At 41.0% G+C, this 22,445-nt stretch overlaps 1 protein-coding gene across 7 annotated transcripts; it reads left to right on the top strand.

Annotated features, from left to right (window-relative positions):
* Positions 1-250: 250 nt before the first annotated feature.
* On the top strand, positions 251-22,222 carry PLAAT1 (phospholipase A and acyltransferase 1). 7 transcript variants are annotated; one of them, XR_011464345.1, is made up of 7 exons: positions 261-360; positions 5,554-5,928; positions 8,100-8,233; positions 8,834-8,972; positions 14,933-15,201; positions 18,943-19,102; positions 21,966-22,222. XR_011464345.1 is itself a non-coding variant. In XM_070371715.1 (6 exons), the coding sequence occupies exons 3-6, from the start codon at positions 8,171-8,173 to the stop codon at positions 18,412-18,414; spliced, it is 537 nt and encodes a 178-aa protein (XP_070227816.1). In that variant the 5' UTR covers positions 259-360; positions 5,554-5,928; positions 8,100-8,170; the 3' UTR covers positions 18,415-18,936. The 7 variants fall into 7 exon arrangements, 6 of the variants coding, with proteins under 6 accessions (XP_070227794.1, XP_070227816.1, XP_070227767.1 ...); XM_070371715.1 differs by lacking the exons at positions 18,943-19,102; positions 21,966-22,222 and adding an exon at positions 18,349-18,936 and having other exon boundaries at positions 259-360; XM_070371666.1 differs by lacking the exon at positions 18,943-19,102 and having other exon boundaries at positions 272-360.
* The last annotated feature ends 223 nt before the right edge of the window (positions 22,223-22,445 follow it).

Raw genomic sequence — 22,445 nt, 5'->3', positions numbered from 1 at the left:
GCAAGTCCTTGTGCTGTGCTCCAGAAGGTTCACTTAGCAGTCTGTGGGCCTTCCTTACTTAGCTGGTTTGTTTTCCTGGCCTCCCTTTTTTAGCAAGGAGAAAATGGATACTCTTCACGCCCACCTTTATTTTTAAACTCTCATGGCTTTATTCCTGGAGGCCTCTGTTGGCCTATGGCCTGAAAGAGAGTCAGATAGGTGCTGCCCTGTCACATGCACCCAGGTCACACTGAATAAAAGACCTGCTCTACTCCTCTAAATAGAAGCAGACCCTTGTCAGGGGCGGGGCGGGGATGTGGGGGAGGGGAGTTGGCTGCCTCCTAGAGCCTCTTCTTCAAGGAAGGCCGCATCTGGAGCCAGGTAAATTTCTCACTGGAAGAAACGGGGACCTGTGCACCCTTCCTTCCTCCGTTCCCCACTCTGCCCACTTCTGAAGTTGATCCTGGGCTGCAGGGTGGCGACAGGGAGGAGGCCAAAGTGGGTGGGGGGTCCATGCGTGTCCCCACAGTCCTGGGCGCAGGATCGGGCTCACAGAATACACCATGTGTGGTGGGAAGGAGGAAGGTTTTTTAAGGTCACTGCTTCCTTCCCCACCCCTTTCCCCATTACCCTCCCCCCACCCCCAGCTTAGACTGAGGTGCTTTCTTGGGGCACAGGGACCAGGACCCTTTCTACTGACTCCGAGGGTCTGTATAGAGCTGGGGGGCGGGGGGCGCACTTCGAACGGATGCAGTGTGTATTCATGCTTATAACATTTCTGGGCTCAACAAGACAAGTTAACTGTACAACCTCCGTGCCTTGACCAGCCAGGACGTCGCAGTGGCGGGGCGCGGTTCCTTGGTTAGTTCCCGCGCTGGGGCTGCGCCTCGGCTGTAGGGTTTGTGTGTGTGCCTGTGCGGGCGGAGGGCAGGTGTTCCGTGGGCTCCCAGGAGTGCGGCGTTGGGGGATAGAGACGTGTGCGGAGTCGGGGGCGAGCGAGCGGAGGGTACTCCGGCGGCTGCGCGGGGCCGGCCGGCTGGGCGGGCGGCAGGAGCGGCGAGCGTGCGTGCGCGGCAGCGTCGGGGCGCCGGGAAGTCTCCGCGCGGCAGGGTGGAGTTGGCGCTGGAGGCCGCCCTGGTTACCGGTAGACGGCCACTGCCGCCTTGACCTCCCCCCAGGTGGAGTGGAGCCCGGGCCGTTAGCGGGAGGGGCAGCAGCGGTGAGGCCGGCGGGACCTCAGGACCCTCGCCGCTGCCACTGGAGGGGACACCAAGCCGGCGTCAGAGTGAGGTGTCCTAGGGATGGGGAGGGAAGCCTGCTAGGCCCCCAGACAGCCTTGCTGAACCTACTGTCAGACGAGAGCCCCAAGAACCAGCGGAGAGCATGTAATTTCACCCACATCTTTTTTTTTTTTTTTTTTTTAAAGAGGCCACAGGGAAAGAGAGACTCGCTTTCCCAAATCACACAGCTATCAAATGGCAAAACAGGGACTGGACCTGGTCTTGCTTACCAAAGCCTCTATCCCTTGTGTGTGTGTGTGAGGTGAGGGTGGTGGTGGTGGTCGTGGGGTGCGCAGGGGGGTGGTAAGTCGCTTCAGTTGTATCCGACTCTGCGACACTATGGACTGTATCCTGCCAGGCTCCTCTGTCCAAGGGATTCTCCAGGCAAGAACACTGGAATGGGTTGCCATGCCCTCCAGGGGATCTTCCCGACCCAGGGATGGAACCCGCATCACTTTATGTACCCTGCATTGGCAGGCGAGTTCTTTATCACTGTTGCTGCTGTTGTTCAGTCGCTCAGACTCTTTGCAACCCCATGTATGCCAGGCTTCCCTGTCCTTCACCATCTCCCAGAGCTTGCTCAAACTCATGTCCATTGAATTGGTGATGCCATCAGACCATCTCATCCTCTGTTGTCCCCTTGTCCTCCTGCCTTCAGTCTTTTCCGGCATCAGATCCTCATGGAAATGAGTTACAATATAAACCTTTATTATTATGCTCTGTTAGGCTTTGGAACAACCAATGGTGATATCACTTTGACATTCAGAACTGTTAATGTAATTTATGTGCTGGAAAAGCCCAGCCATTCTCTTCTCCCCGAGCTTGGAATCCTCATTCCTTCATTTATTAAACATTCTGAGCAGTTATTTGAGCCAGATAAGCTCTGCAGGAAACTGAAGGTGTAGAGATAAACAGGAACCGGCCCTCTGCATGGAGCAGAAAATTCCCTAGACACCAATAAGTGATGCAGGTGTAGGAAACATAGTGGGTGTTAGAGAAAGGAGCAGTGGTAATTTGAAAGCTCATAGTCAGTTCTGGCTGAGTGGAGGAAGACCCTGTGGAGGAGATGGTATCTGATCTGGACCTTTAAGAGTGGGTCATTTGGAAATGATCAGCAAATGCCAAGTAGAAATTTCATTATTAGCAACGTAACTCCAGGTGAAAGTGAGGAATAATGGTCTGGTTTGCTTAGAACATAGGGATGAATAAGGAGTCCAGGATTACAGACGGGGTGCGATGCAGACTCAACATGAGGATCCATGGAGGGGTTCCAGGCAAGGAATGACTGGGCAGTGGCTGAGGAAGATTCATCATACTGGGACGTGGAACCCTCAGCTGTAGGGAGAGGATGTTGGACCAAGGATCCTTGCAGCTCTGAGAGTTTGTGAAGTAGCCAATCTGGGAACAGGGAGATTTGTGGAACCATCTCAATGTGGCAGGGCTATGGATGAAATGTGCTGCTGGAGTGGGAAAGGGTCCAAATTGAATTGGGAGACTTTTGGACTTATATAAGGATAGGCCGTGATCATGTTTCCGACTGCCGATAGCGTCCTTGGGAGTAGTTTGTGAAAAAGTGCTGTTAGTATTCTTGTAGCACAGGTGGCTCCATGGACATGAGCAGCAGTTAATCAGCCAGTCCCTCTCTGTGCAGGGGCCTGTTATTTCTTTTGATGTAGCCCCAGGGACCTACAGGGAGCTATAAACAGGGCAGCTTGTTTTGGCAGTTGAAAAAGGAAATTTCTTGCATAAAGATTACAGACTTACTTTCTTGTCACTCTTTATTATAAACTAGTCAAACAATTCTGTGCAGATGAACTGTTAAAATGAAGTATTTTTACCTTAAAGGTGACACGCACAGCTTTCAGCAGAGGACTTAAAAATGTATCTTTAATTGGTTCTGAATTATTGTCTTTCAGAAGCACGACATGACATACTTGGGCTTGAATGAAATGGGTGGATGGCCATGAAAATAAAATTATTCAAGCAGACAGGTTTTAGACATTTCTCTAAGATATGAGTCTGGGAACCTTCTAAATGCATCTAGAATATTCTCATCTTGACACCTCCCCTGCAGAAGAGCAGGGGTTCCCTAAGGCTCCACTTCCGATGACTCACTGGTTCCATGTATGAATGTTTAAAACCCTCCTATGTTGTTTTATGAAATACACATTCTGTATGCTTTTGCAGCCTCTTTATCTGATGGATATTTGAGGAGAGGGGAAAGATGAAGTTTTGTTTTGTAGCAGTTCCTTTGGTCAATGATGTTAATCAGTGATGTAAGGAAGGAGCATGCAGTCTGGAAAACGAAGAGACTTGGAACTGAATTATAGTTCTGTCACTATCTGTGTGACTTTAGTTCTGATACTTAAATCATATGAGTCTCTTGTTTCCTCATCTGTAAAAAGGTGATGGTAATCATCAGGTCACAAATGTCACCCGATCTCAAAGGTCAGTTAGGGAGGAGATACAGCTCACATGGGGACAAGCAGTTTGGGATGAAGAAGAGCCTGACCTAGGCGTCGGCTAATCTAAGTCCAGATGTGGGTTCTGCCCTTTCCCACTCTGTGACTTTGTATGAGTCCCTGAACTGTGGTAAATGTCAGGTTCCTCATCTTTAAAACGGGGGAAATGATTATATCTACTTTGTGGGGTTGGTTTGAGGATTGCACAGTTACTGGGAAATAGAATGAGATGAACACTGGAGATCAAAGAGAACTTGGAAGGCCTCTTTTCCCTACCACCATCTTCCCCACCTCCCATGGAAATCTTCTTTTTATTGACTGTGACTGTATTTAAGGATTTTCAGTGATAGGGACTGCTATCTGTACAAGGTCCTCCGTTTCATTGTTAGATCACCTTCAATGTAAGAAGAATTTTCCTCATATACAGCTAAAAGCTGTCTCAGTATAATTTCCACATATTGATCCTCTTCTCAGTGGGAAAAAATACAGTGAATTTTCTTTTTCTGTTAAAGATTTTTATTTTGAGCTAACTGTAGATTCACATGCAGTTGTAAGAAATAATGCAGAGAGATCCCTTGTACCATTGCCTGCTTTTTCCCAGTGGCAACTTCTTGCAAAACCACACTGCAGTATCACAAACAGGTTATTGACATGGACCACGTGGAGAGGCAGAGTATTCCACCACCTCTAACTTCTCTCATATGTTGCCTTTTTATAGCCACACCCACTTCCTTTTTACCACTTCATTAACCCCTGGCAACCACTATTCATTCTCTGTTTTTGTAAATTGGTCATGTCAAGGATGTTGTATATAGATGGAATTATATATATAATGTTGTGTCTGGCTTTTTTCACTCAGCACAGTTCTCTGGAGATTCATCCTGGTTATGCTGTTGCATTCGTCAGCAGTTTGTTCCTTTTTATTTCTTAGTAATGTTCCATGCTGTGGATGTGCCACAAATTGTTTATTGTTCACCCATGGAAGATCATCTGGGATGTACCAGTTTGGGGCTATTATGCTATAATAGGTTTTTGTATAGGTTTTATACAGGTTTTTGAGTCAATATAAGTCTCATGTCTTCAATCTCTGGAATAAATATGTAGGAGTGCAAGTGCTGGATCATATGGTAGTTATAAGGGCTTCCTAAGAATCTGCCTGCAATGCAGGAGACATGGGTCCCATCCCTGGGTGGGGAAGATCCCCTGGGGGAGGACTTGGCAACCCACTCTAGTATTCTTACCTGGAGAATCCCATGGACAGAGGAGCCTGGCAGGCTACAGTCCATGGGGTTGCAAAGAATCGGACATGACTGAAGCAACTTATGCAGGCACACATGGTAGTTATGAGTTACATTTTTAAAGGGATTTCTAGACTGCTTTGAGTGACTGCAACATTTTATATTTTCACCAGCACTGCATGAATGATTCAGTAACTCTACATCCCTGCCAGAATTTTCTCTGGTCACAGTTTTTTTATTTTAGCTATTGTGATAGGTAAGTAGTGCTATCGTGGTTTTAATCCAAATTTCCCTAATTGCTAATGATGTAACATGGCTTGCTTGACATCTGTGTCTCTTCTTTGACAAAATGTGTCATTGTGTCTTTTGCTCAGATTCTAACTGTAGTCTTTTCAACTGTTAAGTTTTGAGTGTTCTTTTTATGTTCTTGATATTGGTCCTTTCTTGGATATGTGGTTTTCAAAAATATTCTTCTGCTCCATAGCTTATCTTTTTTGTCATTTTAGCAGGATCTTTTGTGTTGCAAAAGTTTGACATTTTGAGGACATCAAATTTGTCAGTTTTCCCTTTTATGGATAGTACTTTTGGTATCAGTTTCCCAGGTAGAGCAGTGCTAAAGAATCCACCTGCCAATGCAGGAGATACAAGAGACTCTGACTCGGTCTCTGGATCGAGAAGATTCCCTGGAGAAGGAAGTGGCAACCCTCTCCAGTGTTCCTGCCTGGGAAATCCCATGGACAGAGGAGCGTGACGGGCTGCAGTCCATGGAGTCGCAAAGAGTTGGACATGACTGAGCACACATATGCACACTTCTGGTATCAAGTCTAAGAAATCTTTGTTTACCCTGGAGCCTGAGGATTTCCTCCTGTTTTTCTTCTTTATGTTTTATAGTTTTATATTTTGCATATAAGTCTCAAAGTGACAGAAGTCATGGAGAAGACCTGAAGCAAGAAATCATATCTCTCACATGTAAGCCAGTTATTTTTTTCCCTCCATGTTTTATAATTCAAGGATTTCAGTGAGTATTTTTCAGAAATTGGCATTTGCTACTATCATTTTAGCTGTAAAATGGGATAATAACATAATAAACTCAAATCATGGTAGATTTTTTAAAAAATTAATTAGGGTTAATTGAGATAGTGCACTTGAAAAAAAAACATGTTATACTACAAAGTACTTTCTGTTCAAATGGTGGTTATTACTGTAAGCTTGGCTAGGTCTCTGAATGCTAACAGGCAGCTGTGTGTGCTTGCTGCTTCCTATTCATGGGAAATGTGTTTGTTTATATCATAGTATAGTATCTATTTTTCCTTTTAGTGCCCATGTGGCCAAATTTTGAACTGCCATTTTAATAAGACTCAAACATATTTGAGAGGGTGGTTAGACTTAACGGTTTCCATAAAGTTGTTTTAATAGTTGTTTTTCAACAGATGGACAGCTTGCATTTGGCCTCATTTCTGTGACAGGGTGATGATTGAACTTTTCAACAGATGGCATACAAATACTTGAGAAAACACCCTCCCAATATTAATTGTTGTAAAAAAAGACTTTTAGCATGCCAGGGAAATAATAGTCTGTATTCCCAAGTCCTTTGCCTATGCTATTATAATTATAATTTAGATGATTTGGAAGTTTCCCTTTCTGGCACTGGGGTTTATTTTGTAAATGAGTATCTACATTACAGTGAGAGATGCCGAGGAATACTCTGTTGTCAATTAGATGTTCAACATGGATATAGCATAAAATCCCTTTTTGATTATCAGTGAATGTACATAACTTCCTTTTACTGAGTCATTCTGCTTCAGTGCTATACATAGGAAATGTAATGTTCCATAAAAATCACCCATCAGAGACTTATATGTTCTTTCTTAAAAATACTCTCTTCAAAGGAAAAAAATCACCAAACTGAGAATTTTCAGACATACACATTAATATGATGAACTTCCCAAATTTCAAAATTGTCTCCTTTCTGCCTCAGCTACTTTGCACTTGTTTTGGATTCAAAAATGAAGAATTAGACAGTAAGCAGGGCAGTTGAGGAGTGGTGGAAATCTGGAGGGTGTTTGTGGTTGTCACAGTAACAAGGAGCATTTACTGATATTTAGTGGGTATGTTGCTGAACCTGGGTTTGGGTCCTCTTGCTTGACATGCAGCAAAGTCAATCTCCTGAGACTGGGTTGTGGTGAAGGAAAGTATAGCATTCATTGCATGGTGCCAAGCAAGAAGAATGGGCAGTTCATGCTGAAAAGATGGCTTTCAGAGAAGGGTGTTTAAAGGCAAGGTGAGAGAGGGGCCACAGGCTGTGTGATCAGCTTATGCTCAGTTCTTATATTGGATAGTATCCAATGTGAAGTTTCAAAGATGATTAATCTTGTGATTTCAACCATTTGGGGGTCTATATGCTTGAGGTCAGTAGTTTTCACCTGTAAAAACAATTTAGAAATGTGAGATCTTTATCTTTCAGGGAACTAGGAGTTTGGTGACTCTACCATGTGGCTGGTTTATAGTCTAAATTGTTACCAGTTTCCCCACTCAACAGCTTTTTTCTACCTTTTCACATTTCCTAATCATTAACTCTTCTTTTAAATTCATTAACTCTTTTTTTGAATAGAAATTATAACAAAAAAATATTTGTGGGGAATATCCCAAAGATTAGCTGTTTAATTGAGACAGTTGAGACATATATACTACTTGTTATGTGCCCACTACTTCTTTACTTATTTTAAATTTAGTTTTAGTTGGAGAATAGTTGCCTTACAGTGTTGTGTTGGTTTATGCCGTGAACAGTGAAAGTGAAGTCACTCAGTTGTGTCTGACTCTTTGCGACCCCATAGACGGAGGAGCCTATAGGCTACAGGCTCCTCTGACCATGGGATTTTCCGGGCAAGAACACTGGAGTGGGTTGTCATTTCCTTCTCCAGGAGATCTTCCCGACCCAGGAATTGAACCTGGGTCTCCTGCATTGTAGGCAGACACTTTACCATCTGAGCCACGAGGGAAGTGCTTGGTTTATGCTATACACCTAATCATTAACTCTTGAGTCAGCCTCTTGAGACTCAGGGGAGGTCTGGGAGACTCAGATAAAGCAAAAGACTTTTACTTCAAAGGACAGTGACACGGGGAATTGTATATGGTTTCAGGAGGAGGCAAGTGTGCCTAAGTCTGCACAGCACAGTTCCGCACAAGGAAGAAAGGTCCTGTGTCTTACAGTATGCCTGGATATCAGACTGGACACTCTTCTGAGCCTGGAACTTGTGTCTGCTTAAAACACAGAGTAAGTTTTGCAATGAAAGGTTTTTGCTTTTTTTTTTTGCACAGAATGTTAGTGTCTACAAACCTCTTCTTTTTGATTTTACTATGTTGCTATATGAAAGGCTGAAAGACTCTGATCTTCTACTTCTAAACCCTGATGCATTTTATTATAAGTGCTTTATTATATTTTTGGGTATTCATGAACTGAGCATTTACACAGTAAAACAAGTATTATTACAAATTTACTTCCCCTTTCTATTCCAAATAGGGTATCATATTAATTTTTGAAATCTTGTGCATAGGTAAATTACATTATCCATGAATTTCTGGATTTAAAGAGAGAATTATGAAGTGCTTATAACAAAGGAGCCCTGGGGTTAATCAGTATGAGAAGCATTGCTGTAGAAAATTAAGCAATAGCAGACAGATTCTTTCTCCACTTGCCTGTTTGTGCACACATAATTCTGTGTTGGAATCATTCAAAGGACAGTGGTGTGAGTCTAAATATTTAATAAGGGATGCAATCCCAATAAAGTCTGTATTGTTATGTTTCTATAGAAGCCTTGAACTGATTTTCTTTTGGCAAGTCACATCAGCTAGATCTTGGTGTCTGTCATTGCAGATGGCATTTAATGATTGCTTTAGTTTGAGCTATCCTGGCAATCCTCAGCCAGGGGATTTGATTGAAGTGTTTCGTCCTTGTTATCAACATTGGGCACTGTACTTGGGTGATGGGTATGTTATCAACATAGCACCTCTAGGTAAGTTTTGCTTTCTGAAGTTCCTGGGAGTTTTTTAGCTTTCTTACTACAAGAAGTAATCATGAACAAAATCATAAAATAAGCCAGAAATACAATGTAGAAACTAGGTAAATCCAGCCGATCTAGGTTTTTGGAAGGCTATTCTAAGACATCCTGGGGTGTGAAGTCAAGTAGGCCTTAGGAAGCATTACTACGAAAAAAGCTAGTGGAGGTGATAGAATTCCAGCTGAGCTTTCTCAAATCCTAAAAGATGATGCTGTGAAAATGCTGCACTCAGTATGCGGGCAAATTTGGAAAGCTCAGCAATGGCCGCAGGACTGGAAAAATTAAGTTTTCATTCCAATCCCAAAGAAGGGCAATGCCCAAGAGTGTTCAAACTACCATACAATTCACTAATTTCACATGCTAGCAAGATTATGCTCAAAATCCTTCAAGCTAGGCTTCAGCAGTAAGTGAACGTAGAACTTCCAGATGTACAGATGCCAACATCCATTGGATCATAGAGAAAGCAAGGGAATTCCAGAAAAACATCTACTTCTGCTTCACTGACTACACTAGAGCCTTTGACTGTGTGGACCACAACAAACTGGAAAATTCTTAAAGAAATGGTAATACTAGACCACCTTACCTGTCTCCTGAGAAGCCTGTATGTTGTATAAGTCAAGAAGCAGTAGTCCGAACTGGACATGGAACAATGGACTGGTTCAGAATTGGGAAAGGAGTACATCAAGGTTGTATATTGTCACCCTGCTTATTTAACTTATATGCAGAGTACATCATATGAAATGCTGGAAGATAGTGAAGGACAGGGAAGGCTGGTATGCTGTAGTCGATGGGGTCCCAAAAAGTTGGACACGAGTTAGCGACTGGACAACAATGAACAATTCTAAGGCTAAAGTGGCATTGAAGAAATCACAAAAGCCAAGTAACATTAGGATTTTAAACTTATGGATTAAAAAAAAAAAAAACACACAAAAAGTAAATGAACAACAGACTGGTTCCAAATAGGAAAAGGAGTATGGAAAGGCTGTGTATTGTCACCCTGTTTATATGCAGAGTACATCATGAGAAATGCTGGGCTGGAGGAAGCACAAGCTGGAATCAAGATTGCCAGGAGAAATATCAATAACCCCAGATATGCAGATGATACCACCCTTATGGCAGAAAGTGAAGAGAAACTAAAGAGCCTCTTGATGAAAGTGAAAGAGGAAAGTGAAAAAGTTGGCCTAAAGCTCAGCATTCAGAAAACTAAGATCATGGCATCCGATGTCATCACTTCATGGCAAATAGATGTGGAAACAGTGGCTGACTGTATTTTTTGGGCTCCAAAATCACTGCAGATGGTGATTGCAGCCATGAAATTAAAAATGCTTACTCCTTGGAAGGAAAGTTATGACCAACCTAGACAGCATATTAAAAAGCAGAGACATTACTTTGTCAACAAAGAACTGTCTAGTCAAGGCTATGGTTTTTCCAGTAGTCATGTATGGATGTGAGAGTTGGACTATAAAGAAAGCTGAGCACCGAAGAATTGATGCTTTTGAACTGTGGTGTTGGAGAAGACTCTTGAGAGTCCCTTGGACTGCAAGGAGATCCAACCAGTCCATCCTAAAGGAGATCAGTCTTGGGTGTTCATTGGAAGGACTGATGTTGAAGCTGAAACTCCAGTACTTTGGCCACCTGATGCAAAGAACTGACTCATTTGAAAAGACCCTGATGCTGGGGAAGATTGAAGGCAGGAGGAGAAGGGGACAACAGAGGATGAGATAGTTGGATGGCATCATTGACTTGATGGACACGTGTTTGGGTTAACTCCAGGAGTTGGTGATGGACAGGGAGGCCTGATGTGCTGCAGTTCATGGGGTTGCAAAGAGTTGGACATAACTGAGCGACTGAACTGAACTGAACTGAATCAACTGGGGAAGATATTTGCCACAAATGTGACAAGAGTCAGTGTCTTTATATATAATACAAATAGATTATTTCAATCACTTTACATCTATTTATAGATTTTTCTTGTTATGTGCCAAATATTATTCAAATGCTAGGGATACATAAGTCAATCCCTACATTCTAGTGGACAGAGAGAGAGAGAGACAGAGAGAGAGGAGACAGAGAGCCTGAGAGAGGGAGTATGTACAGAATACAGAAAGCAATGTTAGATTAGAGATAAGTGATACGGAGAAAATAAATCATAGAAGCAGGACAGGAAGTTCTGGGGAGTTGTAGTTGCTACAGTTTGAAATTAGCTGGTCGGGAAAATCTCATGAGAAAGTAACATTTGAGAAAACTTGAAAGAGGTGAGGAAACCCAGCACATGATATTTGGGGCAAGAGTTTCTTCCTCTGAGGGAACAGTGAATACTCAAATCCCAACAAACAAACGGATAAAAGATTGTGAACAGTTTGTAGAAGATGAAAGTCTCCAATACCCATTTTTAAAGCATTCAGCTTTTAAGTCATCTAGGAATTATAAAATGATAGATTTTATGCCTCTCACATTAGCAGAATTTTAAAAAATGAAAATCAGTGTTGATAAAGGTATAATGAAATGAACACAGGATATTGTTGATAGAAATACAAATTGATAAAATCATTCCCCAAAACAATTTAGCAAGATGTGTCAAGAGTCTTGAGCTTCCCTGGTGGCTGGGTGGTAAAGAATCTGCCTACAATGCAGGAACTGCAGGAGACATGGGTTTGATCCCTGGGTCGGGAATATCCCATGGAGGAGAGCATGGCCACCCACTCCAGTCTTCTTGCCTGGAGAACTCCATGGACAGAGGAGCCTGGTGGGCTACAGTCCATGGGATCACAAAGAGTTGGACATGACTGAAGTGACTTGGCAGGCATGCACGTTAAGAGTCTTAAAAGAGTTTCCATGCTCTGATCCTGTAATTTTACCTCTATGAATCTATTCTTGGGAAATATTTTTAGAGAACTTATTTAGGATTTGTGTATTAGAGTGTTCACTGCTGTCTCATTTATAATGGTTTAAAAAAAGGACAATGGGAAAAAAGTAACTATTGATTTTTTATGGTGGGTAAAAAAAAGTTGGACAATGGATTAATAAGATTAAAAAGATAACGGTTAAATGAATTATGATTTAGCCTCAGATATTAAGATTTTGTGTTTGGTAGAACTTTTTAGTTGCAAGTAACAAATCAAATTAGTTTAGAAAAAAGGCAAATTCATTGCTTCAGTGAAGTAAACTACAGGAAGGGAAGAGATGAGGCTGGTCTCAGGGATACCTGGATCTAGAAGTTTAAACACTATCAAAACTCTTTGTCCCATATCTGCATTCTTTTTGTATATATTTTATTTATTTTCCCAGGCTATGTCTAAGAAGCTGAACTGATGACCCTAGGCATCCTTAGGCTCACATCCTTGTAGGCTGGTGACCCACAGGAGAGAGATACTCCTTGTCTGCTAAAGTTAGAAAAATCATGGAGAATGACTCTTGATTGTCTGGTGTGGGTCCCCTGTCCGTTACGGAACCATCACTATGTCCAGGAATGGGACAGTATGACTGGCTTAGACAGAGTCTTTTCTAGAAAGAAAGAAGTAGTGGTAGGATGAAGTGCTAAGCAGACTAAAACAGTGGCCACTTTAACAGCTGAAAGTAATTTCTAGATATCTTTAATTGCATGAAAGATGATCTGGTATGATAACTATTGGCAAATTACAGATTAAAAATGCAATGTGTAATATGGTATCGAGTCTGCAAAGAAATCACATATATACACATACATGTCAATGTAAACACATACATGTATATTTGCAAGTGATAAAGACAGTATAAATACATTAATAATGATAGTTATTTCTGGCAGGATAGCAGGTAATTTATATTTAGTGTTTATGCTGTATTTTTCTGTATTTTCTACATGTTTAGAAATGAGTACAAGCTATTAAGAAAAATGTATGCAAATAACAAAGAGCCTAGAATATTTTTTCCCTCAAGATACCTTTAAAAAGAAGTGTTTACAGGCTGAAGTTTTACTATCTTGAGAGCTTCTGAGAACTTTTAATGAAGTGATTTTTGCGAGATTTTGAGCTATTTGCCACTTGTTCTAGAATACTGGAAATGGAAATGGCAAATAAAATGGCATTTACAATACAGAGCTATTCATTCTGTAGAGTCTAGTGATTAATACTAAGGAATTCTTTATATTATCTCTGCAGCTTTCACATTTAGAAAACAATATGAGGCTTTTGCGCTGTTTCCTTTTTTTCACATCTTAAGCTCCATACTGATATGGTTCAAGCACTGAGCTTTGACTGAAATTAAATTCCTGTTTCTGTTAACTACTTGTGTGATGTTCCGCAAGCCAGTTTCTCTCTCCACGCTTTGATTTTGTCATCAGTAAATTGATTGCTTCAAACTAGTTGATGAGTAATTCTAACTAGGATATATGTGTTCTATGAACTTGTACTGTGTAAGAATTTGGAATATGTAAGGTATTGAAAATGCTACTCCAATGAAAAGGAGTTCAAAGGAGTGAAAAAAAAGAGGAGTAGGAAAAAAAGTTTGCTTTTAGTCATTACTGAAAGGAAAAGTGTCTAAACACTGGTTATATAGCAGCCTTTCATCTCATGGTTTACTTCAACAATGGCCAAGCATAGCAATCTTGGGCAGATAGAGAGGGCCTAGGGCCTGGCTTTAAAGCTGAATACTAAGGAATCACTTTTCCAATCTCAGATAATAACCATGGCAAGTCATGATACAGAGATTTGGGGCTGTTTAGGTAAATGCTTGGGAGAAGGCAATGGCAACCCACTCCAGTACTCTTGCCTGGAAAATCCCATGGACGGAGGAGCCTGGTAGGCTGTAGTCCATGGGGTCGCTAGGAGTCAGACACAACTGAGCGACTTCACTTTCACTTTTCACTTTCCTGCATTGAAGAAGGAAATGGCAACCCACTCCAGTGTTCTTGCCTGGAGAATCCCAGGGACGGGGGAGCCTGGTGGGCTGCCGTCTATGGAGTCGCACAGAGTTGGACACAACTGAAGCGACTTAACAGCAGGCAAATGCTTACCAATAGAGGCAGTAAGATGGAGTGGTGGGGCACAGGGCGTTGTGACAGGTGGGTGGAGCACAGCAAAGGACCACATAGAGTGGATAGTGCCTACTGCATTAGGCTTAGTTTTAGGACTTAGTTTCTTGGCTAAAGGAACTAGCAAAACAAAGACAGGGCCCCAGCTGATCCCAACTGACCCTGTCAAATGCTTAGGGTCCCCAGCAGATTTCAAAGTAAAGCCTGATTAAAAGAATAAGTGTAAAAGCAGAGAGGTAGCTGTAAGAAGTGCAGCTTAGTTGTAAGAGGAGGGCATCAATCTTAACACTCTGCTGCTAAGCCCAAGCATACTAATTTAGAAAGGTTCTGATACCAAAAAACAGGGGCTTTATAGAAAAAGGGGGCAGTGATCTTCTCTGTACTATGTTAGAAACATATGCCAAGATCCCTAATAATAATACTAATTGATAGAGAACTTACACCTCAAGAATGAGTAGATTTTTCACACCCAGTTTGTTCTATATGTTGTTGTTTAGTCGCTCAGTCGTGTCCGACTCTTTTGCAACCCCATGGACTGTAGCCCACCAGACTCCTCTGTCCATGGCATTTCCCAGGCAAGAATACTGGAGTGGGTTGCCATGGCCTGCTCCAGGGGATCTTCCCAACCCAGGGATCGAGCCCTCATCTCTTATGTCTCCTGCATTGACAGGCAGATTCTTTACTGCTGAGCCACCAGGGAAGCCCAATGGGGAGATAGAAATTTTCAAAAAGTTTTCTTATATTCTCAGTCTTAGAGTATTGAATAAGTGTTATTGGTAAATTAGAGAATGAGTGTTGATGGTTAGTAAGATTAAGTGGTTTCTGGTTTGAGGATAACTTAGGATGGCATTGGAGTTCACTGGGCTGGATTGTTGTGTTTTGCTAACCAGAATTCTCCTTATAGAGGATGGCATTTCCCCATCGTTTACAAGTGCCAAGTCTCTATTCAGCAGAAAGGCCCTGGTGAAGATGCAGCTTTTGAAGGATGTTGTTGGAAAAGACACATACAGAATAAACAATAAATATGATGATACATACCCCCCTCTCCCTGTTGAAGAAGTTATCCAACGGTCAGAGTTTGTTATTGGGCAAGAGGTGGAATATGACATACTTGTCAACAACTGTGAGCATTTTGTGACTTTGCTTCGATACGGAGAAGGAGTTTCAGAGCAGGTGAGTTTTCTTTAGGAGAAATAAAAATTTCTTACGTTGGGAAGATAATAACTACCCAGTCTTGATCAAGTTTTCAGACCTCAAACAAATGGAAAAGAACAAGAATATATGAGAACACTGAAGGACAAAGAAGGGAATTGAATTACCCAAGGTCACTCAGAAAGTTCATGACCAAACAGATGAGAACATTTTGTGTCATGAATCTGGGGCTAGAAGGGACTTGAAGCAGAGTCAAGACCATGTCTTTCTGTCTGTCTTAATGCCCCCGTCCTTCAGTATTTTTTTTTTTTTTCATTACCATACCATACAGCAGTTAAATCAGTAACTATATATATTGAAAAGAATGTTGACTTTTTTGAGTGCGAGTTCCTTTGCCAAAAACATAGATGGTAGTACTGAGATTCTTTTCCATTAACTGAAAGAGGCTAACTGATACCATGGATTTGTGGATGTCTTCAATTTCCTTGCAACACTAATTTCAAAGAAATGTTGTGCTTTTAAGTGGATCCAACGCTAAAGCATCTGCCTACAATGAGGGAGACCCAGGTTCAATCCCTGGGTTGGGAAGATCTCCTGGAGAAGGAAATGGCAACCCACTCCAGTATTCTTGCCTGGAAAATCCCATGGACAGAGGAGCCTAGTAGGTTACAATCCATGGGGTCGCAAAGAGTTAGACACGACTGAGTGACTTCACTTTCACTTTTGATTCATTGAGCTTTTGGATGATTTTTTAGTGGATTAATTGACTTTATTTTTAAAGTAGCTTATAGTTTTGGTATTTACCACCACTGTTCAGTAGTGTAGCAGATTCCTCACTGAAAGCAAGCTTGATTCAGTTGCCCTTTCCCTACTTACCTTCCCAGCAATTCAGTTGCATCATTGATGTTTTAACCCAAAGATTTATTAAAATTAATATATAAAGGCTCCTAGTATCTTGAAATGGTGGATCTGTTGTATAAATGTCTATTCTAAGGATTGAAATTATAACTCTGCTCATGAAAGCTTGGAAGAATGGAAAATAGAACATAATGAAAGGATACATTTGTTTTTATTAAGAAATAATTTAATTGGAAATTCATTTTTACTAGGAAATACATTACTATAATGAACTATACACATGTAGCAATAAATTGTTTCTGAGCCAAAACATAGAAGATAACAGACATAAATATCTGCTCATTTTTGCATTGAAAAGTAGCGTATAGCTAGGAAGTAAAGTTGTTAATGATAAAGTTATCAACAGTACTCAATCAGCAATTTTTAAAAATGTGGCTAAATCAAAAGATATTACAGGTCTCTTTTTGCTTAGACTCGTACTTGTAGTCTATCTTCTTTTCACCTTTCATACCCAAATAAGACCCATGAAAAAGTAACTATTTTTCAAGAACTAGAAGAACTCTTCTCTAGCAGGTTCTGATGGGTGTAGTAACAGCCTTAAAGACACATCTGAGCTTTGGAATTCTGTTGATCTGAGCTAGAACCCCATCTTCACCACTTCTAACCTGGATAACTTTGGACATGTTTATCAGTTTCCTAATCTGTCAAACAAAGTTGTTTCATAGATTGTAAGAGATTTTTAAAGTCTCTTAGCATGTTCTATTAGCAGCAGCAGCATGTTCTATTAAATATTATTCATCCCAATAAAAGGTATACTTCCATCGATATTACTTTTTATTTTAGCAATTTTAAGGTCTTTGTTGATACGCTTTAGTAATATTCTGTTGATCTAACAGAAACTGCAGCATTTGAATTATTTGTTATTACTATCAATAATAGTATTAGTACTAATAATAGCTAATGTTAGATTTGTTTCTGGGGTCCCTTTAAGGCTCAAGGATCTTGAGCATAGAACAGTTTCCTTGGGAAATGGCTGTGTATTTCCAGTTCAGTTCAGTTCAGTTCAGTCGTTCAGTCGTGTCTGACTCTTTGCGACCCCATGAACTGCAGCACGCTAGGCCTCCCTGTCCATCACCAACTCCCGGAGTTCACCCAAACCCATGTCCATCGAGTCGGTGATACCATCCAACCATCTCATCCTCTGTCGTCCCCTTCTCCTCCTGCCCTCAATCTTTCCCAGCATCAGGATCTTTTCAAATGAGTCAGTTCTTCCCATCAGGTGGCCAAAGTATTGGAGTTTCAGCTTCAACATCAGTCCTTCCAAAGAACACCCAGGACTGATCTCCTTTAGGATGGACTGGTTGGATCTCTTTGCAGTCCAAGGGACTCTCAAGAGTCTTCTCTAACACCACAGTTCAAAAGCATCAATTCTTCATTGCTCAGCCCTTTTTATAGTCCAACTCTCACATCCATATGTGACTACTGGAAAAACCATAGCCTTGACTAGACGGACCTTTGTTGGCAAAGTAATGTCTCTGCTTTTGAATATGCTGTCTAGGTTGGTCATAACTTTCCTTCCAAGGAGTAAGAGTCTTTTAATTTCATGGCTGCAATTACCATCTGCAGTGATTTTGGAGGCCACCCCCCCCCCCCGCCAAAATAAAGTCTCTCACTGTTTCCCCATCTATTTCCCAGTTAAACAAAAAACGGTAAATGATAAAAAGATTAGAAAGGTGGAAGGATTGTGGGCCCTATCCTTTTCTTCTTTGTACTTTTCTGTATTTTTAAAAAAAATTAATGGACTTTGCTTTTTAGAGTTTTAACTTCACAGCAACACTGAGCTGGAAGTACATACAGAATTCCCACATATTCTGTACCCTCCACCCCGACACACACACACATATCCTTCCCCACTGTTAGCATCCCATAGCACTGTGGATTATTTGTTATATAAGATGAGCCAACATTGATACATCATTATCAACCAGAGTTCATACTGAAGGAAACCAGAGCATACCACCCCAAATATGTTACTTTGGCATAAGGATTATTTTGAGCAATTGAGAAGCAATTGAGTAGGAGCAGAAGGAAATAAAGCTCGCTGCCCTCCCCCTATTTTTCTAAAAGTAGGACAGAAACTTTCAAAGGTATCCTGCCTCCCCACTCTACCAGGAAGGACAAAAGGTAATCACCCGGGACAACCCGTGTTTAATGTAAGACCCTTAGCAGCCTGGAGAGGGCACTAGAGGAATCTACTTAACAAACTACTCACAGGCTTCTATATACCATTAGTTTCCTACCTTCCCACAGGTTGTCGCCCTTGGAAGAGGAACCACTTTTCCCTCACTTCTCTACAAATTTATTTTTCTTTGGTGAAGATGCTCTATAAGTCTGAATTCTAAGCCATGTCTTTGAGTTACTTCTTCCCTGAATTTCTACCATGAGTGTATGAGACGTGCATGTTAATCAACTGCTGTTCATTTTCCTCTTGTTAATTTGTCTTTTATTACAGAGCCTCAGCTGAGAACTTAAGATGGGTAAAGAAAAGAATTTTCCTCTCCTCGAATAGTTAATGTTAGGGTTCACTCTGCATTGTACCTTCTGTGGGTTTTGACAAATATATAATACATGTATCCATCATTACAATATCATACAGGATAGTTTCCCAGCCCTGAAAATCTCTATACTCTGCCTGTCATTCATTCCTCACTCTACATAAACCTCTGATAATCACTAATATTTTTTTTTTACTGCCATGTGTTTTATCTTTCCCAGAATGTCATATAGTTGAAATCGTACAAAGCAAAATGCACTTAAAATTCTTCCATGTCTTTTCATTAGATGGTTTGATTGCTCATTTCTGTTTATCACTGAATAATATTCCATTTTCTGGACGCATTACAGTGTATTTATCCACTAACCTACTGAAGGATATCTTGATTGCTTCCAAGTTGTGGTGATTATGAATAAAGTTGCTAGAAACATTTGTGTGCAGCTTTTTTGTGGATGTAAATTTTTGACTCATTTGGATAAACACCAAGAATTATGATCACCAGATCATATGGTAAGAGTATGTTTAGTTTTGTTAAAAGAAAAAACAACTGCCAAGCTAGCTTCCATAGTGGCTGTACTATTTTGAATTCCCGGTAATGAATGAGAGTTCCTGTTGCTCCACATCTTCTTTAGCATTTGGCATTGTCCGTGTTTTGGAGGTCAGCCATTCTGATAGGTACGTAGTGATATCACCACTGTTTTAACTTGCAATTCCTTAAATATGTATGATGTTGACCATCTTTTCATATATTATTTGCTATCTGCATATCATATTTGGTGATGTGTCTCAAACTCTTTTGCCCATTTTTAATTGGGTTGCTTACTTGTTTTCATATTTTTAAGAGTTCTTAGCATATTTTGGAAAACAGTCCTTCATCAAATATGACTTTTGCAAATGTTTTCTTCCAGCCTGTGGCTTGTCTTTATTTTTATAAATTCCTAAAATCAACATTTCTCACTGTGAGTCTAAACAAGTTACTAAATACGCCTGTCTTTGTGCACTATGGCAGCACCCTTGAGTGTGCCTGTGCGAGCTGACACGCAGTACACCTGACTGTGCTTCATTGCAGCACTGTAGCCTTAGAGTCTTGGGGGAAGAGAGATTTTTGATAACCACTGTAGTTGTCTGTGACCCAGCTTCACTGATACCCGGACCCAGCTGCTTCAGCTGTAGCTAACATTTCACTTGGCATGTATAGATCCTCAGAATCATGCCTGCCCCCCATCCCACACACACACCTGAAAGCCCTGTATAGGACAAAGTGTGTAGGATAGGATTTGGTGATATGATAATTCTAAATGAGTCACAAAAAGTTCTTGTTCATGCTGGCTCACCATAGACATCCTGGGATATTTTTAATCTTGCAGATCGATCCTGTTACACATAACTCTAAGGGATTGTCCAAATTATGTGGGATTTTTCCATTTAGAATGCAACTTGAAATAAATAAATGTTTGGAATTTGGGGAACTGCACACTGGAAGTGGTTTATTATAATTTTATCTTGCCTGTGCAGTCTCAGGGAATTTTGATTTAGGACTGAGTTGTCTGTCCTCTCCCCAGGTCTCTTAGATGTAGAGATTTCTCTCACGTGTTCTGTTTCTAGTGGCTGAAAGACATCCAGTGAGTTAGGACTGCATCTAGCTGTCCCCCTCCCCCCAGGATCCTGCAGGTTTTCCCAGGGCTGTCCCCTGCTGCCATTGGACACCTCTGTTTACAGACACCAATTACACCTTCCAGTTTTTTCACTGCCTGCCACTTTTCCTGTGTCAGACTCCTTGGGATCTCAGCATCTGCCTGGAATTGCATGAGGTTTGGGCTTGGTTTGTAATCCTTGATCCCTGTCTGATTATTGATTCTGCCCCCTTTTGGAATTCTGCCAGGTATCTTGTATCTCCCACCCCATTTTTGCTCCCTGTGTCCTATATGGGTAGTTCTCTGCTACAGTGAATTCTGCTTGGAAACAATTTAGGTAGCAACTAATTAAGAATTACAAATAAAATAGCCAACCAACCAAATACATAAAATTAAGAGTTGTAAACTAAAATAGGAGTTTTCCATTGTTTGCCAATGTCATTCTCCCTGGCAACTAGGGATGGTGGCAGAGCAGAGATTACAATTATAGGCCATGTCCCTACAGACCACAGGGTGGTGTAATGAAGTGAATACTCTTTGTGCTGCTTTCCTAGCCAGAGCCCTTGCTGCCTGTTCCCCACAGGGAAGCCTCAGTTAGGGAGGGAGCATTATGTTGCATATGGGGGTGGCAGGCTCAGTGGTGGAGGGCTATGGGTTAGACAGAGGGCACGCTCCAGTGTTACCTCGGTCAGGTTTTTCACATTTGGGCTGGTCCCCAGAGTCGTTTAGGAAAAATATTTAGCTTTATTTGAAAGCCTGACTCTTAACTCTTAGAAAACAACTCTTGTTTTCCAAATACCTGATGACACTGAAGTATCTGAATGTGACCTTTGGGTCATAAAATTGCACTCAAACCCTTGCAGATGGAAGGTAATATTAGTTGAGTGCCATGCAACCATGAATATTCATCAGTTCCCTCATCAGGATGATGATTAATACCCTTAAAGCTATAAATGTCTGAACTCCTTTATGGACAATTGAACTTGAGAGTGATTTATTTTTGTTTGTCTACATGAGAAATTAATTTTTGCCATAATAGTTAACAGTAGTGACTTATCTTAGAAGTTTGTTTATTGGAATATAAAGTGTATCTACCAAGTAAGAGTGTATGGTATTTACCTCAGATCACATTCCTGAATTATCTTCCTAACAGCTTTAAGTCAGGGAACACACACACACATGCACACACACGTCCATCCAAATGCTGTCATCTTTTTAATAGACTTCTTGAGTGAGTACTCTGCTTTCTTGTCTACACTCCCTCGACCAATGCACACACATATATGCACACACTATTCACCTTGGTATAGACCCAGCCAAATGAGTATGTGCTTAGGAGCGGGGGATGTATAGGGGGAGGACACATGATTCAGGACTAAACGATATCTAAATGCCCTGGTGCTACTGCCTCCCTTGGGCAAATCACTTTTAACTTCTCAAATAGTATAAAACAGTAATGCTATACTGTCCAGGTGTACCATGATGATTATTAGGAATTGTGGCATAATAAGTTTATAAACTGTCAGAGGCTATAAAAATAACCTATGTGTATTTATATCTTTGTCATAATTATAAATTTATTTCATCTTCGTACAAAATTTTAATTTTGCATTCACCTTTAAGTTCATCCATTGTACATTAAAATGAGTCTCTGATTTAGGAAACAAGCTAAAGCTGAGGTTTAGGACACTAAGATGCTTTTAGAATAAGATGTGTTTTTGATTCCTTTTTCCTTATAGGCCAGCCGAGCAATAAGTACCATTGGGTTTGTGACAGCTGCTGCTGGTGCCTTCTCCTTCCTGGGCTTGTTTCCAAAAAGACTAAGACCAAAATTCTATTAATTTACTGAAGAGATATTGGAGCTGAAGGAATTTGTGAGGAGGAAAAGTAACCTGGGATGAATACTTATTTTCAATGCATCATTATTGTTCCAAATTTCCAGTGATGGATGACAGACTCTTTAATAAATTGCTTACTGGCATTATCTCATCATTGAGCCATGGAAATTTTTCTTCCTTAGTAGTATAGATTCATGTGGTAACTTGAACAAGAAGCAGTGGCCTTTTGAATGAACCAGTGGCAGATCTTAATATCACATCATCATTTATCCTTTTTCTTCTATAAATATTGTTTTTCTTTCCCCTGAGGGTAACTATTTTGCCAGAGGGATGAAGAACCTTTTATATGTGACCGGAAAAAATGTTAAAAACCCTTAATTA

The sequence above is a fragment of the Bos mutus genome, chromosome 1 (genome assembly GCF_027580195.1).
Source record: "Bos mutus isolate GX-2022 chromosome 1, NWIPB_WYAK_1.1, whole genome shotgun sequence".
Taxonomy (NCBI): domain Eukaryota; kingdom Metazoa; phylum Chordata; class Mammalia; order Artiodactyla; family Bovidae; genus Bos; species Bos mutus.
This window is presented reverse-complemented; position numbering and strand designations above follow the sequence as displayed.

Coding starts and splice junctions, on each gene's coding strand:
- PLAAT1 (XM_070371693.1), top strand. CDS start 8,171: ATGCCTGGATATCAGACTGGACACTCTTCTGAGCCTGGAACTTGTGTC. Junction 8,234..8,833: donor GTGTCTGCTTAAAACACAGA/GTAAGTTTTGCA, acceptor CTGTCATTGCAG/ATGGCATTTAATGATTGCTT. Junction 8,973..14,932: donor TATCAACATAGCACCTCTAG/GTAAGTTTTGCT, acceptor TTCTCCTTATAG/AGGATGGCATTTCCCCATCG.